General features: G+C 38.4%; 1 protein-coding gene across 5 annotated transcripts in view; it reads left to right on the top strand.

The window, feature by feature from the left end:
• Positions 1 to 17,744, top strand: part of LOC105078872 (nitric oxide-associated protein 1) — a 34,786-nt gene that overhangs the window by 4,182 nt on the left and 12,860 nt on the right. The window contains exons 4-8 of one of the 5 annotated variants that reach the window (XR_006719144.2): positions 1,905 to 2,036; positions 2,745 to 2,824; positions 2,990 to 3,106; positions 6,049 to 6,169; positions 17,103 to 17,628. Coding sequence is in view for 2 of the 5 variants with exons in the window: in XM_010967513.3 (XP_010965815.2) it covers positions 1,905 to 2,036; positions 2,990 to 3,106; positions 6,049 to 6,169; positions 6,481 to 6,680 (570 nt within the window). In the remaining 3 variants the exon portion in view is untranslated. Of the gene's footprint in view, positions 1 to 1,904; positions 2,037 to 2,744; positions 2,825 to 2,989; positions 3,107 to 6,048; positions 6,170 to 6,480; positions 6,785 to 17,102; positions 17,629 to 17,744 lie in introns of those variants that run through there. The other 4 variants (XR_006719143.2, XR_006719145.2, XM_010967514.3 and 1 more) reach the window with 4 other exon arrangements.

Here is a 17,744-nt window from a genome sequence, read left to right as displayed (position 1 = left end):
ATCATCCAAGTCATCAATTGAGTCAAGTGTGCATTTAGGATACAGCCTTAGAACAGATCCATTAATCAGCTTCCTCTGAATCTGGTTACTGACCAGGTTCTAATTTACCTAATTGTCTATGTATAGTTCTGTGAAACAACGTTAGATTCTTAAGTATTTTTCCTCCCTTTTGCCTCATCAGAATCACTTATAGTTTCATTCTCAGAATTGTATTCTATCTGGTGTCCCCATATAGGTCTTTTAACCTTTTTTGCCCTCTACAGTAATTGTTTGTGTCCAGTCTTTTCTTCTTTAGCAATCCAGAACTTCAGAGCAACTGTACTGCTTCCTAGTAATGTTCTGTCACTTTAAGTTCACCAATTCATTCTCCCCTTTTAGACTCAGGTCAGGGATAGCAGTTACTTTGGTCATGTGTACCCTCTAGTCAATTAGTCAGAAAGGCAAGAACCCAGCAGTGAGACCTGCAAGGTTTTAAATATAAAAGTTCTTTCAGGCAGTAGGATTCAGTGTCAGTTTATTGATCTATTTATTTGATGCCTTCAACCAGTGTTTCCTAAACTGAACCAAGGAACTCTGTTGTGAAATGGAAGTATTAGGGTCTCTGGTAAAAGGGTTAAAAGATTTCTTTACTGCAGGTGGCTTTTAATATATATATCATTTAATTTTACTTAACAGTAGACTAAAAGAGATAAATGAATCCAAGATAATAGCAATCCTTTACATTTTTCCTCTATTCCTTGAGCCCGTCAATTTTAGGGCTGGGCTTTTTCACATTTACAGGGAAATTCCTATTCTAATGCCATGTTATGTTGTTCCAGATCACATAAAAAGATGGAGGGGTTCTCAGTTTGTTCTACAAAAGTGTGAAACTCTTATTTTTAAATGTGATAAGTACCTATAAATTTGTGACCACTGTCATTCATAAACTTAGATTCTGGAGCTAATTAAACTTTCTATTATAAGGAACAATATTTGAAAAAACAACAACAGCAAAAGATAAACGTCCAAATCACCCGTAAACAAGAGGAACACAAAGATGCTCTACAGTGTTCCTTCCAGGCAGGTGGCTTTTAATGTGCTGTGTCAAACACAAATTCTAAGAAAAACTATTTGCAGCCCCTTTATGTATTTTCTTGTGAGCCTGTCTTGAATATGACACATTTTTTATCTCCTTGTTATTTTTCTTAAGGTGCAAGTTCTCAAAAGTTTCTTACCTGTTTCTTAACTTTCTCTATTTTCTTTTAAATCAGATTTTGATTCCTTAAATCTTGCCAGAATCTTGTATGCCTGGCTTTCCTTTTCTTTTTTCTCTAGTCTCTTTAGGAGCTCTTCATCCTTAGAAGCCACAGGATTTATAACTTTCTCTCTGTCTCTCTCTCCTTTTTTTCCCCCCCGAGTATTTGGGGAAAATAAGGAAACCAAAAACGGGAATTTAGAAAAGTTTCTTCAGGCTCTTTACTTGCTCCTAGAAGTGGGTGATCATTGCAAAAGTGCATACTTTCCACTCTAGGATTAAATGTGGCATGTTACGTGACCTTTAGCTGACAACTGCTGCTCCCCAGAAGCCTTGATGGAGACAACCTATTTTCTAGCTTGGGATTGAATCATTAGGGTTTTCAGTTCACACCAAATTTGACAGAATTCGGGGGATGCTTCTGTTTCATACTCCTATAAAGTTATTTTGCCATTACTCAAGATTAAGTTATAAAATAGAGCCATTCGTAAAATGATTCATTTAAGCAGAAAGAATATATGAATTTTATGTGCAGCAAAATCTGGAATACATAGTTTTATTTATTATGAAGCCTGCAATATTTTATTATCACTTTTTATCTTACAGGTATATCACAATATATATGTTCGTTGAAAGTAATTCTCTGAAAACTCTGCCTTTTGCTTTATAGATTTTAAATCTTCTAACAGAAAAAGAAGTAAATGTTGTTTTGCCAACACACTCCATTGTTCCAAGAACTTTTGTGCTTAAACCAGGAATGGTTCTATTTTTGGGTGCCATAGGCCGCATAGATTTTCTGCAGGTAAGGAAAGTCTGTACCACTAAGAAATGACTTAGTATTGGGATTTACTTTAAGGAAGCAGATAGAGGAACAAAACTAGGTCTTCCCTTTGTAGGGCTGATACACTATTCTTTTATGTGTATATGTTTGAAAATGTCCGTAATAAAAACTTAGGAAAAAGAAATGGAGGGAAAAAGTACTAGGTATTAAAACCTGTATTTTCAATAGGAAGTTAAGTGCCCCATTCAGCTTGGCATTAAGAAAAGATACTTTGCCTCTGATATTGTTTTATGTTGAAATGTTTTATGTGGAAATTAGAGCTCACGGCTTTAGGTACAGAGTTTATATGCATTAAATAAATTTCACACTTTTTATATCCCATGTATGTGTAATTTTATGTATTTTTTGATTTGGTATTCATTTACATAGCATCATTCAGGGATTTTAGAGTATCTATAGAGTTGATCCCTGTTTTGCCAAAGTGAGGAGAAAAAGGAAAATGAAACATGGATATGTCCAACAGCACTGAATGTAACTTGCAGGCCATTGCCTATAGCAACTTCTTGGGTTTGTGTGGGTTTATAATTTGTTGGAAAGTTAGACTTTCACACTTAACACCTGTTAAAACACTTAATTCCCCTTAGAGCCCATAGAATGTTAATATTTTAAACTTAACTTTATACAGGGACATATAAACTAGACAGTATTTCCTTTTGCTTTTCAAAACAGAAGTTTATTATGATGATGATGATGATGATGATGATGATGTATCAACAAGCCTATAGAAGGAATCATAGTCCCATAAACAGGTGAAATGCACTGCTTCTGCCATATTTTGCTCCCTTTTTTAGACATTGATGTAGTTTGATTACAGTTACCAGGGAGTTTGATTTTTTTCCTTTAATTGTACCTTGTAATGTGCTGGTTTTGCAAATTTTTCATTGTATGAAATAAATCCTTCTTCTTTTCTTAAGGGGAATCAGTCAGCATGGTTTACAGTTGTGGCTTCAAACTTCCTTCCCGTGCACATTACTTCCTTGGACAGGGCAGACACTATGTATCAGAAGCATGCGGGTCATACATTACTCAAGGTAAGGGGACAGGCTTTGATGGTTGCATAGTTGGGTTAACATCCCCTGTGACAGTCCCTCGGCCCTGTTAAGAAAGCCTTTGTTGGACAGAACCATCTTCATTACACCAACAGCTAGCTTTCCCCTTACCCTGTTCACCTTGAGAATTTTGGCTATAAAGTGAGGTGGGCTCTTATAAGAAAAGGGATGTTGGATTGGACTGATCCTAGAATAGTGACAGAGCTGGGTTTTTCTAGGTAACACTGTCCAAAACGGTAGCCACATGTGGCTATTAAAGTAAATTAATTACAATTTAATAAAATTGAAAATTCAGTTTTTTTGTCATTGTGACCACTTTTCAACTGCCCAGCAGCCACGTCATTGCAGAAAGTTGTATTGGATAGTGCGGAGTGAAGAGAAGTTACAGGTATTCTCACAACTTGGGGTGCTGCTGGCATCTAGAGGGGGAGGCCGGAGAGGATGCTAACCATCCTGCAGGGCACAGGATAGCCCCCACAGCCAAGACCTACCTGGTGCAAGATGTCAGAAGTGCCGAAATTGAGAAGCTGTCGTTGGGGTGGAAAAGCTCTCCTCCCAGGTTTTTATAATCCCAGACACTTACAGATTTTCCCACCTCTTCTCTCCTGCTCTACTTCCTTCCTTCCTTGGGCTTGTGAGTACTGTGTTAAAATTTCTCTGGTCTTAAAAGACAAAACAAAATTCAGTGTTCTGCTCATTCCTTCTCTTTACAATCTAGGTTCTTCTTGCTCCTCACGTCCCATCCTCTGCAGTCCCTGTTTGGCCCTTTCTGTGCCACTGAAATTGTTCTTACTAAGTCCTCCTTAGACCGAGTGGGGACTGTTCAGCTCTAACCAGACATGCTGTAGACACTGTTGGCTAGTGTATAATATTTAAGATCATTGGAGCCAGACTGGGTTCAAATCCCGCTCTGCTCCACCACTTAGCAAAGCCGTGTGACTTTAGGCAAGTTTTTCTTTTAATCTCTGTCCGTTGTACCTATGTCATAAGGTTGTGGAGAAGATTAAATTCCAGGGCACCGTTGTAACCACTATATAAGTATCTGTGGTGGTGGTGGTGATGATGAGGATGATGATGATGATGGTGGTGGGATGTATTTACTGCAAAAATAGCTGCATCCAGTGATTTACCATTAACTAAGGCTCATGCAACCGGAAGTAAGTCAAAATGCAGAATAAACACCCACCCTTCAGTGAGGATAAAACTAACCTGACTTGAGGAGTAAATGCTTCCTTCTCTCTGGATTTCCTAAGGAAGCCACTGTGAAATTAAAACTCCATTGAGATAACTGCCCTAAAGTGAATACTCCAGAGACATGTAGAATTTGTGAAGTAGTGAGCATATAAAAGCAAATAGCAATATTGGATCTGTCAATTTTTGTACCACAGAAGACCTCGGTTCTTCTGTTAAATTCATTCACTTTTTAGATAAAACAATTAATACACAAATTGTAAGACAACTTGAGACCTACAGGAAAGAAAATGTCCTTCGTTTATACAGCTCTCATAAAAATGAACACTATGGTGTTCTACCCCCATGCATCTGTGTAGTTTTCAGAATGAACAGCACTGATACTTCTCAAAGCAACAGGCAGACTTCTCTCCCAGCATAATATAAACAGTTTCTTGGGCTGCCCTGAGAATCATCCTTGCCTTCTGGTTTTACTCACTTCCCAAGTCAAAGTCAGTCCTGCCTCTTAGTTATCACTGAAACCAGCTTCGTAGTCCAAACATAATCTGCTTCCATTAGGCTATTTTTGAGATCTTTAAGTATTTTTCCAGCTTTCAGTTTCTACTCCTACCCCACCCTACTAGAGCTGTGGTTCTCAACCAGGGTTGACTCTTACCCCAAGGGGCCATCTGGCAAAGCCTGGAGAAATTTTTGGTTTCACATCTTGGTGGATGCTGAGTAGAGAGGCCAGAAATGCTGCTAAAAATTATACAATGCACAGGACAGCCTCCCCCAACAGAGAATTATTCAGCCCAAAAGGTCAGGAGTGCTGAGGTTGAAAGCCCTGCACTAGGGAGATTTTTCCAAAATACAAAGCAAGTCACAGTATTCTTTTTTTATCCTTACCTCTTCTCTGACCTACTTAAAATTCCTTGGTAGTTCCACATTACTGAGAGAAGTCTCATAACTATTACGCACGCACAAATACACCTCCCCCCCAACAATTAAACTACAGTTCCCTGAACCCATTATCTTCTTTTCAGTTTTTGTATCTGTACATGATTCTAACCCAGAATACCTTTCCACTGAGTGACTTCAACCTGTTTTTCAAAATACTGCTCTTCATTAATGTTTTCTTTGACTGAAACACTTCCATTACTTCTTCCTCCACAACCATAGTACTTAATAGATGCCTCTCATTGCATTTCTTACTTTGTAATTAGTTTACATGTTATTTCCACTTTCTGATTTACTTGGGGGCAGGAGCCATATTGTAACATCTGTCTTAATGTCCTTACTGTAAAACACAGAGAGATCTATTAATAAGTAAGTTATTATCCAGTTCCAATCCACGGAAACACCTGTAAACATAGAAACTGAATCTTACCCATTATACATGTACCCTTGACTTGTAATGAGGTGGGGATTAATCTCCCAGTCCATCCAGGCCTATAAGAACTAAGGTGTTTGGAAGGATGTTGCCTTAATTGCCCAACGTTATTGTCTGTAGAGCTGTAAAAATAGTGTAAGCTAATAAAGCAAGATTCTGCTATCTGGAGGTTACCACCAGATGGATGCCCACATGGGGCCCTTGACGCTGGGAGTGTTTGGAATGTTTAAATGTTAAACAGTTGAATATTTGAAAGGATTTTATTCTTGATACCCTCCCAGAATTATCAATGCCTTACTTAATATTAGAGTTATGAGGTGTTTAATTTGAACTTCCAAATATCTTCATTTCCTTCCCATGGAAGGTTCCAATGGGTGGAGAAGAAAGAATGGCATCATTTCCTCCTCTTGTTGCTGAAGACATTACATTAGACGAAGGACCTGGGGAATCTGAAGCAGTGGCTGATATCAAGTTCTCCTCTGCAGGTAATTTTACACTAAGCACTTTTTAAAAGGTAAATAAAGTAGCCTTACTAACTTACAGTACATTTTTATATAAATGTACCTTAACTGACATAGCTGAATATTTAAGAATTACATACTACTTTATTCATAAGATGCAACCTACTCTGAAAATAAATTTGTACCTTTTCGCAAATGCATAGTATGTCTTAAAAAAAAAAAATAGAGTGAAAGACAGCAGCAGCCTCCTTTAGGTCTCCATTCTAAGCTGCGTTTGGTGTTTTTGGTAAGGTGGTTGCTAACACCCATTTGCGTTCTGCCCCTTGCCTGCATAGGCTGGGTCGCAGTAACGCCTCAGTTTAAGGACAGACTGCACCTCCGAGGCTATACACCTCAAGGAACAGCACTGACGGTCCGGCCCCCGCTCTTACCACATATCGTCAACATCAAAGGAAAGCGCATCCCGAGAAGCGTGGCCTATAAAACCAAGAAGCCTCCTGCCCTTGTGTACAATCTGCAGAAAAAGAAAAAATAGATATACGAAGCTGACCTTGTTCACATTGAAGATTAACCATATAGAACATATTACATACATTGGATTTTGTTAAATATCATGGTAATAAAGCTCCCCACCTCTTCCCCTCTCCTGTCCTTTTTAAACTACTCTGGACAGTGCTTCTCTTTAAAGTACTGAGTTTGTAAACACAAGTTACTTTTTTGTATGGTGCATATATGTGTGTGTCTGTGGCTCAAATATATCAAAAAAGGAGTTCTGCTACATTCAGTGTTCTCCCGCTACTATTTTTAACCAAGACCAGATGGCATTTCTTATTTGGAGTCTAGTTGAGAGAGCAACTTAGCAGTTGGCATATGAAAAAAGTGGCAGAAAATCAGTTTTTCCAAAATACATTGGCTTAAGTGAGATAGAAGTAAGTGGCTCTGCATCATGTAGTCATCCCAGGACCCAACAGGGGGAGCACTCCACGGCTTCCATCTCTGGGTCTAAGGTGGTTGCTCAAGTTGTCATCTTTTTGCAGCAAGTGGAAAGAGAAGAGAGTGAAGAGCACACAGCTCCCCTATTTAAAAGAAAGGGGAAGCTGGAAGTTGCAGACATGACATTATCCATTGGTTAACAGTTACATGGCCACACGCCCCCACTGGGAAGCCAGGGGAGTGGAGGGAAATAAGGATTTTGGATTTCTATTAAGAAGGGGAGAATAGATGATGGAGAACAATTAGAAGTTTACATTACATAATCTGAAAGTGCCTGCAAATCTTAAGACTAAAAAGGATTCAAGTTATATCTTCCTGAAATCTGAAGTCTATTCTCCAAGTATCAGAACACTAACCATTTTATCAACATTTGCCTGTAAACATGGTATAACATTACGTCAGTCAGAAATCTTTCCCTTTAGGTATTCCTAGTTGAGTAAGTAGTACTATAGCTCAGTACAGTGACCAACTGGTCAGTCAAGTCCCAGATCTCAACGTTGAGATAAATGCTTATAGAGTAAACTGGCCTGAAACACAGATCCAGGAGCTTCCTGTAGACTCAGGTTTAGCATGACCTTCTTGACAGTCCCATGTTCTCTATCACCGTATACACTCTAGCCTCACTCAGTCACTCATTCTAGAATAAATTAATTTTCAGATGCAACTTGTAAAAACTTTGTAGATCTCACTTCCATCATGTTTCAAGGTGAACACTATTGGCATCTTGGGGGAGGTAGTTCTTTATGAGCATCCCTCATCCCCAAATACTCAATGCCAATAGCAACTCTCCTGCCCTTATTTGGAAAATTGGGAAGTATCCCAGATGTTTCCAAACCCACCCTCTAGAGGGCGGTAGCTTCTCAAGTTGAGAAAATTGTTACTGGACTTGTAGGGTTTTTTTCTTATTTTACAGAGAATGAAATACAATTATTTTACAACTTAAAACTGTGAACATTATATTTGTATCCACTAAATACAGCTTGGAGCTTAGGCTTGAATCTTTAGATAAAATGAATAAAATACAGTAAACTTGGCATTTGAGGAGAAATACAGAACCCAAAAACTGATGCTGTCTCTACCCTGATAACTTATATGTATATTAGAAGGCAGAACAGTTCGCCTTCCTTATCTTATCCTTAAGCTTTTAGGCCTCTTGACTAGCAAAAAAAATTTTTTAATATTCATAATTTATAGTCGCAGTCGCTTTTACCTCTAAAATGTAATGTAATTAATTAAAGCTTGACTTTGGCATATCTAAAAATGTTCCAAGGTATTTTGCTAGGAGTTTCAAACAGTGCAGTTTACTAAGTAAGTTTCAGTTTCCCTGGTTATATTAATGTCTTTGGGTTTTAATTTTCTCATCTATAAAATGAGGGAATGACACTAGGTATTTCTCAGTCCTAACATTTTATGATTCTCAGCAAAAATTGGCAAGAAAGCCAGGAAAAGGGTGGTTACAGTACCTCAAACCAAAAAAGACCCTCTGTGCTTAGACAGTGGAGAACGGCCACTAGGATCTGCTATTAATTTACTCCACATTCTGCCAACCTAATGCAGCCTAGGATCAATGCTGGTCTATCCAACTGGTCAATAGTGGGTTTTGCTGTAAGAAAGTTTTCTTACTGTGTTGGTTTCTGAACTTAAGTCAGTTTATGGATGCTTCTTAATCCATTAACTTAGTTTGAAGACTGCCCTTGAGTCACTATCACTTACACTATGGCAGCATGCAGGAATTACTAAAGGGGAGAAATTACTGGCAAACTGTCAGCACAGCCCCCTCATTGCCACAAAACAGGTTATTTTGAGGGGCTAGGAAACCATTAAGCAAATTTATACTAGTTAGTTTACTTCAGTCTGCCCCCTTGTATCGTTCAGCATGTCCTGATACCTTAAAAGGAGTAAAATATGTGCCATCAAAGGGCTTTTTGACTTCTATGTGAGATTAAATGCAGGGTTTTTTTAAGTTCCACCATCTCTTTTTTGCCCTCTTTAAAACAGCAGCATGTTCTTCAGTTACCAAGACAAAGTAAAGTTTAACACATTCTATATTTTTAATCACCATAAACAGCAAGCCCTGCCAATCAATAGAACTTTAATGTGTGGTTCCCCATAGTCTAAAATTATGTTACTCGTGACACTTCCCATGATAACCAAGAAGTGGAGTACAGATGCAATCATGTGTGCTTATGTTTCTTGATCATTCAGACACTTCTTGCAAAATGGAGATCAAGGTGAGTTTCCTACAGATGACTAACTCGGAGCTCCAGCTGTGCCAGACATGGCAGAGTGGTTACTGCTCCACTGATTAGGCACCCAGCACTCAAGCTGAGGCGAGCTGTTTTGTAGAACAGCCTCTGATCATTTACCCTGGCTTCCCTCCCACTTGGCTCTGTCTCATGGAGCAATAGAATCATTTCCACTCTTTCTCAGACAGTTCCATTTTCTGTTGGCGGCTCTCCTTCTCCCAGGGGGATTGTTTTCTCTCAACTGTCAAAGAGTAATTCTTAAACAATAAAAACAAGACTTCAGACTCATGTGAATTGAATAGATAGCACCTGCTTGCTCTTAACGTGTCTGTCATGTTGTCTGCCCATTGATGGCCTGTAGTGGCTGGGGAACAGCTGAAGGTTAATATTTCAACACCATGTTGGAATAATGCCTCACTTTTTCCCTTCATGTCAAAGACCATCCATCAATAGTCTCTCATTTAGTACAAGAGTTTCATGATCTGAACACTCCTAAGTCTACAGCATATTTAATACACCTATGGCTTGGACCTCAGGTTCCTGTTTTTCAGAAGATTCCTTTGGGTTATTGGATAATTCTCAGAATTCACCTTCTGAGTAATCAACCTAATGGAAGAATTTCATTTGTCTTAGTATTCTCACTGGTAGGTGCAATAGGTATGATATTAATCACAGACACCATCAGTATCTCTGATGTAGTGTTGGTAAATTTGAGAAAACTGAGGCCACACACTCAAAAAAGACACATGTGCTAACGACCACATCATCAGGTGATTTTGGAAGTAAGAGACTGCCAAGATCCCTCTAGCTTTTCAGTAAGTGCCTGGAAAATAGCAGGTAATCACTGCATGAGTGAATGAATTCGGAGAACAAGGGCACTTTTTTGGTTGGTTGGTTTTTGCCTTCCCTGAGAAACAGCAACAGAGCAGACTTAAATTTGCTTAGGAGCACTGACACTTTTCTAGAGTTTCTTCCTTTCCTGCCTAAAAGCAAGTATCTCAGGATAATTGTATTTCAGACTATTCATGGCTGCTGTAATCCTATGCCAGCCCATATACCTTCTTTTTTATTCCTTTATATTCTTATAATAATAGTAACTAGCCCTTATTTTGCAGGTACAACAAGCTGGGCACTGTTTTAAGCACTTAACATGTATTAACTGAATCCTTAGAATAACCCCATGCAGGAGGTATGTACTATTAACCTGCATTTAGAGTTGAGGACGCTGAGGCACAAGTAACTTGTGCATTCACACAACTAATGAGCGACAGAGCTTGATTCAAACAAACACAAACCCCAACACCCTGTGGATTTGTTTAATTATACAGTAAAACTGACTCTTTTCTTTTCAATTTTTTATGGGTTTTAACATACATATAGGTTCATTTAATAACCACCATAATCACAATACAAAACAGTTCCACCAGCACCCAGGTTTTCAACCACCAAACAATACTTCCTCTGTATACTAGAGCCCCTCACAAGTCTAAAGGAAGGAACTATTCAGCCTTATGAGGGAAATGTATTATTTCAGAAAAGAAAGGCAACCCACTTTGAAGACCTCCAAAGGTAATGACACAATGCCCTTGGAAACACTGTTACTGCCTCTTAATTCCCTTTCTAGCTTCCTTTGAATCCTCCCATATACAATTCCACCCTGAGAATATTTCTCAAAGCCAGTATGTGCGTGCATGCGTGCGTGTGTATCTGATGTGCTACACCCTTGCTGTCTTACTCCAGCAATGCTGCCTAAACCTAAACTGGGGTCCCACAGTAATTTCCATGTTGTCTTACCGTCTTAGGTAGCTTTAAATCAAATAAGCCTGCTTTCATGGCCAGCTGGGAGTCTTTTCACATCGCTGGTGAGCTTTGCCAAGTAACATGGACAGATAACAGCATGATCACAAAATTCTGATTAAGAAAATAGGAAATTACATACACAGTAAATTTGAAATGCAAACATCCAAAGAATTACACCACTAAACTATCCTAAAATAGAACTGTGATTTAAAATCCTTGCCCTATTTTAGTATACGGGAGAACTGGAGGTCCCTATTTATTCACAAATTGGATAGCTCCAAAAACCAAATCTGGCCCTCAATTTGTTTAAATGGCTTGTCTTTTCTACTCGTGTAGGACTCATCCTGTTTCCTGTTCCTTTTCACATTTTACTTTCACTAAAATGGGATCCTGGTTGCCCATTTAAAAGCTTTTTAATAATCTCCAGTTTTCCTCAGCATTTAACATCTGGCCTAAAAAGATTTCTCTTTTTCCTGTCTTTGACTTTAAACTATGGTTAAATATTCAATAGGAAGGAAATTAGAGAAATGGACACTACTTTCCCTAAAATACCAGATAGAAGGTATATTTAATTGAAACACTAGCTAAAGAAAATATCTTTTTCCGTGCACAAGTAAGGTTGTTAGGGAAAGGGAATTTGAGGAATGTGTTGAAGATTTGCAGCATGGCAGCAGGGATGAGGCTGTTCAACAAAGGAAAACAATGCTTAATGGTCCCTGCACGCACGAACTCCCCTGTTCAGCATGGCTTCAGTCTCTTCTAGGTGTAGTTGCTCGTTTGTTAAATGCTTCTTTTTAACTAGATTGAGGGCTTAATTAGGTTTGTAGCCACATCTATTGCTGAGTAACCACCCCAAAACTTAGTGACTTGAGCTTTCATTTGCTCCCATTCTTTAGTTTGGTAGTTTGATCTAGGGGTTCTTCTGCTCAATGGGGATATGCATTTGCAGACCTCACTCCATGTCAGGAGCTTCATCTGGGATGGTTCTTAGAGCTGGGAAACCTGGGCCTGTTTCCATGGGTCACTCTCACCTATTATCTCCTCCTAAAAGTAGGCCAGTTCAGGCTTGTTCACAAGGTGATCATGCTCAGAAAGAGCATGAGAGTAGACGCTGCAAGGCCTCTGGAGGCTGGAGCTCAGAAATCACGCGTCACTGCTGCACTGTATTGGTCAAAGCAAGTCACAACAGCAGCACACATTCAAGCTGACTGAAGGGCTGCAAAGAATCTGTGGCCACTTTTGTCTACCACAAGGTCTCAGCATGTTCATCACCTTGAGGAAGATGCAGTATAATATGCCTTGTGTTCTGACCTATATGAAGAGACTCCACTGTCAATTTATCAAATGAGAAATTTGATGCTGACTTCAATTTACCTCAGGAGTCAGATACATGTAGTAGCTACGTGACTGATGAAACAAGGGAGCATGAGGCTGTTGAATTTTATCATACATCTTTTAGGAACGGTTTGTTTTTCACTGTGCATGTCTTACATTCATAAATTTAAAGAGAGAAAAAGCCCATTCAGATACAAATCTAGGCTATCTCCCCTCCTAACCAACCAACCCTCAAGGAGCACTTACACTAGCAGAAAGCTACGTTGGGAAGTCAGTTATCTGCATGGTCTTGTTAAAGAAGGTAGTGCGAACACAGATGTGAAGGACTTTAACATCCCTAAATAGCATCCTATCACTCTCCAAGGAGAAAGGAGGTTTTAGACAGAATCCAAGCTGATGACCCTGAGGCCCTACAAACCCTTTTCCTGATTCTCCAAACAAGGAGAGGGATGGAGTGACATGGGGTGGAAAAGTCCCTCTCCTCACATTGGCCACCTACCAGCATTTCTCCATCTCTAATGCCAAACAAGCAGACAGAAACCCACGTGGGCACATTTGTTGCTCTTACCACTTCCTGCTGTCTAGAGTGGACGGCTTGTTGCTGTGTGTCTCCACCACTCCCAAAGGCTTCTGGGAGACCGGGTGACAGGTACCTGTTGCCAAGTGTCTGGAACTTGAGTGATAGTCTAGTAAATGGATCAGATGGGACAAATATCAGGGTGTACAATACAGCAGGCTCATAGGGCCCAAGAACCAAGGATGTTTTAACATAAATCCAGCTCTTAACTTTAAATGATGATATAGGTTCTGATGTTTTTAAATAGCTACCCACATAATGAATATTGTGGTGTATCTAAAAATGCCACTTATGCTTTATCTCAGAACCAGGCATAAGTGGAATCAGGGAACAACTGGTTTACACTAGTTTTCTTTCACCTCAAAAAGGTAAAATTAAACTGACTGCTGCTGGTAAGCTTCTTATGGTCTTTAGTAAATATAAACTAGCTAGATGTTATCATATAGAGGGGAGCCTGTTTAAAGAGTGCCCTCTATTTCGTGTTAATATAATTAATACATTAACATTAGGCTGAAATGCCTTTGACTACCATCCTGATTGCTCCTTGTATTTATTACAGCACCTATTTCCCCACATAACATTCTTCACTTACTCTAAAAGGCACTGTGATGCAGACCTGCCACTTCTACTTGTGTGACATCTGTAGGAAGCAAAGTGGGAATAACAACCTACTTAGGGATGTTGACAGGATTAAGCGTTAATGTGATGTGCTTAGAAGAGTGCCTGGTACTTACAAAAGGATTTCTAATTGAATGTCCTATGCTTGTTACTGGACAAACTTGCCTGTCTTATTCGCAGTATCTTTAAGCCGTGCTTTATTTCATCAGAAACATCTGTGTTCTTCCATGCAAATAAAACTCCTGCTGGACTCCCCACAATGATCCACCAGACATGCCTAATTCCAGCAACTGTTGTAGCTCATTCTCAAGCAGGGACCTCTGTCTCATTACATTGCAGTTCCTTAACATACCATCATATGGATAATTCATTCTCCTCAGTAATGTTAGCTGAGTGCCAAGGGGCTATTCCCTTCCACACCAATGGTGAATGTTAAATGAGCATGTTGTACATCATTTAAGCAACACTAAATTAAACACCTTGTATATACACATCTTCTATGTCAAAAAAAAAAAAAACCTTCAACATAAAGAGTGCAAGACTTGATTACTACAGCAAATCTGAAAGAAGTTCTCTCTTAAAAACATAAGCATAAACATAACTTTTGTGTAAGGTATTATTATGGGTCCCCTGAACAACTCACTTCACACGGTGTCCACTCTCAAGTAACTTTCAGAGTGTTAACCACTTTTGGCAATAATTAAAGTGATTAAACCAGATACATCCACACAATGAAACATTATGCAATAGTTATAAAGAATGAGAAAGGTCCTAAATACTGACAAAGATCTCTAAATTCTACTCATTGCAGAATATCAATAATTCCAGTTATGTAAAAAGCATAGAAACCAAGCATTTCAATATGCATACACATATGGAGGTAAAGAGTTAATAGTAAGCCATTAATACTAGTTAATTCTGAAACAAATGAAAGTAAGATTAGTAGGGAGAGCTAGTCAAAATAGATTTTAACTTGTGTGAATTTCCTGAGTATGTAGTTGTGCCTGCATTATGTGATCTTCAAAAAGTAATTAGAGTATACAAAAAAGAAAGGTGTGAAGTTTTCAAAATCAATATAAAAATTAGAATATTGTTCTCTAAAATTGTCCCTTCTGGAGGTAGAATCTTAACCACTGGTAAATTTCCACAATTTAACCCTTAAGACATTCAATCAAGCTGTCATAAATTTTATAGTACTCTTAAGAGATAAGCAGGGAGAAATGATATATCTGAGTTTCAACTATTCAGTGTAAGAGTCTCTCTGAGTCTCATTTAGGGAATTTGAAAGGGCACTCCCCATTGGCTGAATAGAGGTAAAATGAATGAATGTCAGACAACACATGAAACAAGAACTTGGGTCTATGCAGAAAAGGTAAAGAAAGCTCTTCTTGACAGAGAATATCAGTTAAGGTAAGATATAACCGATTCAAGCAAAAATCAATAGATGCTAAAATCACTGGGTTTGTTGAAAAGACAGAGTTTCACTATATCATCCCAGAGAATATTAATTACAAAAGGAAATAATAACTTCAGCAAAGAAATCTGGTAGACAAAATAGTACAAGTTAACACAATGTAATGCACCACTACTAGTATTCTTGCCAAGATGTACAACTTGAATTGAAGCATGAGAAAACAATCAGAAAAATCCAAGTTAAGGAATGTTCTTCAAACAGCTGGCTGGAGTCTTCAAACTCTTAATGCTGTGAAGAAGAAAAACTAAGGAGTTGTTCCAAATTACAGGAAACTGAAGAGATGTGACAACTAAATGCAATGAGGGATTAGGAGCAGGAAGACTGTTAAAGGTTAGTATTAACAAATTTAGCACAACCTGAACTTAAGATTGTATATTAAGGTCTACATCAATCTTTAATCCTGAATTTGATCATGATAGTGTGATTGTAGAAGAGAATGCACTTATCCTTAGGAAATGCAAATTGAAGTTTTCAGAGATGAAGGGGTATTCCTGTAACTTAATTTCTGGGGGTCCACCATATAACACATACATAATACATAGAAAGCAAATATGAATGGTGGATCCAAATAAGGGGTACATAACATTTCAGGGTACCACTCCTGCAACTCCTCTGTAAGTTTGAACCTTTCTTAAAATAAAAGTTTCTTAACGAAATCTCTTTCTCAAGACTTGCTATTTTTCCTGCTACTTAGGTGAACTCTCCTTGCCTTGTTAATTCATCCAAATATCCAAGTTTATGAACCAAGATTTCTGCATTACCAGAATTTTAAAATTACAGTAAAACTACCATTGTATATTAATTAATTGAAATCAAGAAGAAACACACACAAAGAAAGATACCACAAACAGAATTCTTGGCCTGGGCAATTAACAACTATTTGCCCCACTGTGGGCCAGATACTCTTCTAGGTGCGTTGAGTGAAGCAGTGAACACAAGATGGAGATTATAATACCGTTTGACACAAAAGCCTACATGTACTTTTAACATTAGAAGCTCACTATTTTGCAAGACATGCAAGACAACAGGTAAATTATACAACTTAATCGTGCCAAATAGAGGAAATATTTTAAATATTTAATATTTATTTGGTTTGTTATCTAGAGGAAAAGTAAGGTCTTACTACTGAAACTACATGACAAGCACTAGGCTAAGTGCTCAAAATCACTTAACGCTCAAAGCCACTCTATGGATTGATGTAACATATATCCCCATTTTCTGAAGAAACAGGTTTAATAAAGTTAAAAATGAATTTCCCAACTATAGTAGTAAGGAAGAGAGGTCCATAGTGAACCCAGTTCTAACTGCAAGGGCCACAAAGCTCCTCATACACCCCAGCATTAAAAATCTTTAAAAAGGCAATTTTGTAATTCTGAAACTTCCCCTGATTACCAAATATTAGAATATTGTTCTTACCATCCTCACCAACCTCCCTTTATGGAGCTGAGGATGAGAGCTGTGAAGTACCCAAGTGGGGAGCTCACACTATTATACTGTTACTCTGCCTACAAACCAGGGTCAAGCCCTGACTTAGGCCTTTGGGAGAATACCTGGATGGCCAACAGGTTAAGCGCAAATGTACGATATATGTAAAAATCTTAACAGGGTGAGCCTCTGAGAAAGGAGTAGCAAGGAGCTGGATAAACACACTTGTAACCATTCTTTCTTTCATTAAATGTAACAAAGTCACACATCAATAACATTTATATAATTATGATAAATTCCCCATATATCCTCTGTCAGACAGAAATTTTCATACTTCTTTCATTGATTCTACCATGCAAATAAAATAAATGGTTGGAAATTCATTTTGCTTTGTTCCTGAAAGGAAGTCTTGCAGGAGGGGAAAGAGGGCTAATCACTCACCAGTTCAACAAGAAATACTCATTTTTTTCCTGACTCTTGATCTTCCAGGTCACCTGCTGCATCAGGACAGAATGTGATCCACTTGTTTTGATGCTTTGCATAGCTGAAGAGGTTTTTCCAACTCCCTCTCCCTGTTCTCTCAACTCCAGAGAAAAGCAAAAGCTTTTAACATATAACTCAACTACTTACTTCCATTAACAAAAGAAGCAGAACCTTGTTAAGAATATGGATTACCACTTACTCTTGGGTTTCATTTTCTTCTGAGTTACATTAAATACAGTAAAATCCTTAAAACAGTGCCCTGACGTTCAGTGAACATTCAATGTAGCTCAACTTATTTTTCCTTCAATGCATCTTTTTTCCAATTATGAGTCAAAATTTACTAACATCAGTCCTGCTGAGACTGGACATGTATATTAAAAATGTTAAGGGAGCCTATGGTTGGGAAAAAATTACTACATAAAATCTCATGAATTGTCTGCAGGTTGTTTCTCCCCTACCTTCCCCTTCACCTCCCAGAAACCAGATTATAGGAAGATAGGCTTTGGTCTACTACCCACTGCATCATTTTCATCCAAATATTTCCACAGCCTTTTTACCTACTGTGGATTATTTGGGGAAAAGATTTTGAAAATTATTAATACACCTCCAATTCCAGCCAAATAAATGATTTCCTCGATACTTGATGTC

This window comes from Camelus bactrianus, chromosome 2 (genome assembly GCF_048773025.1).
Source record: "Camelus bactrianus isolate YW-2024 breed Bactrian camel chromosome 2, ASM4877302v1, whole genome shotgun sequence".
Classification (NCBI taxonomy): Eukaryota; Metazoa; Chordata; class Mammalia; order Artiodactyla; family Camelidae; genus Camelus; species Camelus bactrianus.
The sequence above is the reverse complement of the archived record's forward strand: the minus strand, read 5'-3'. Positions and strand labels throughout refer to the sequence as shown.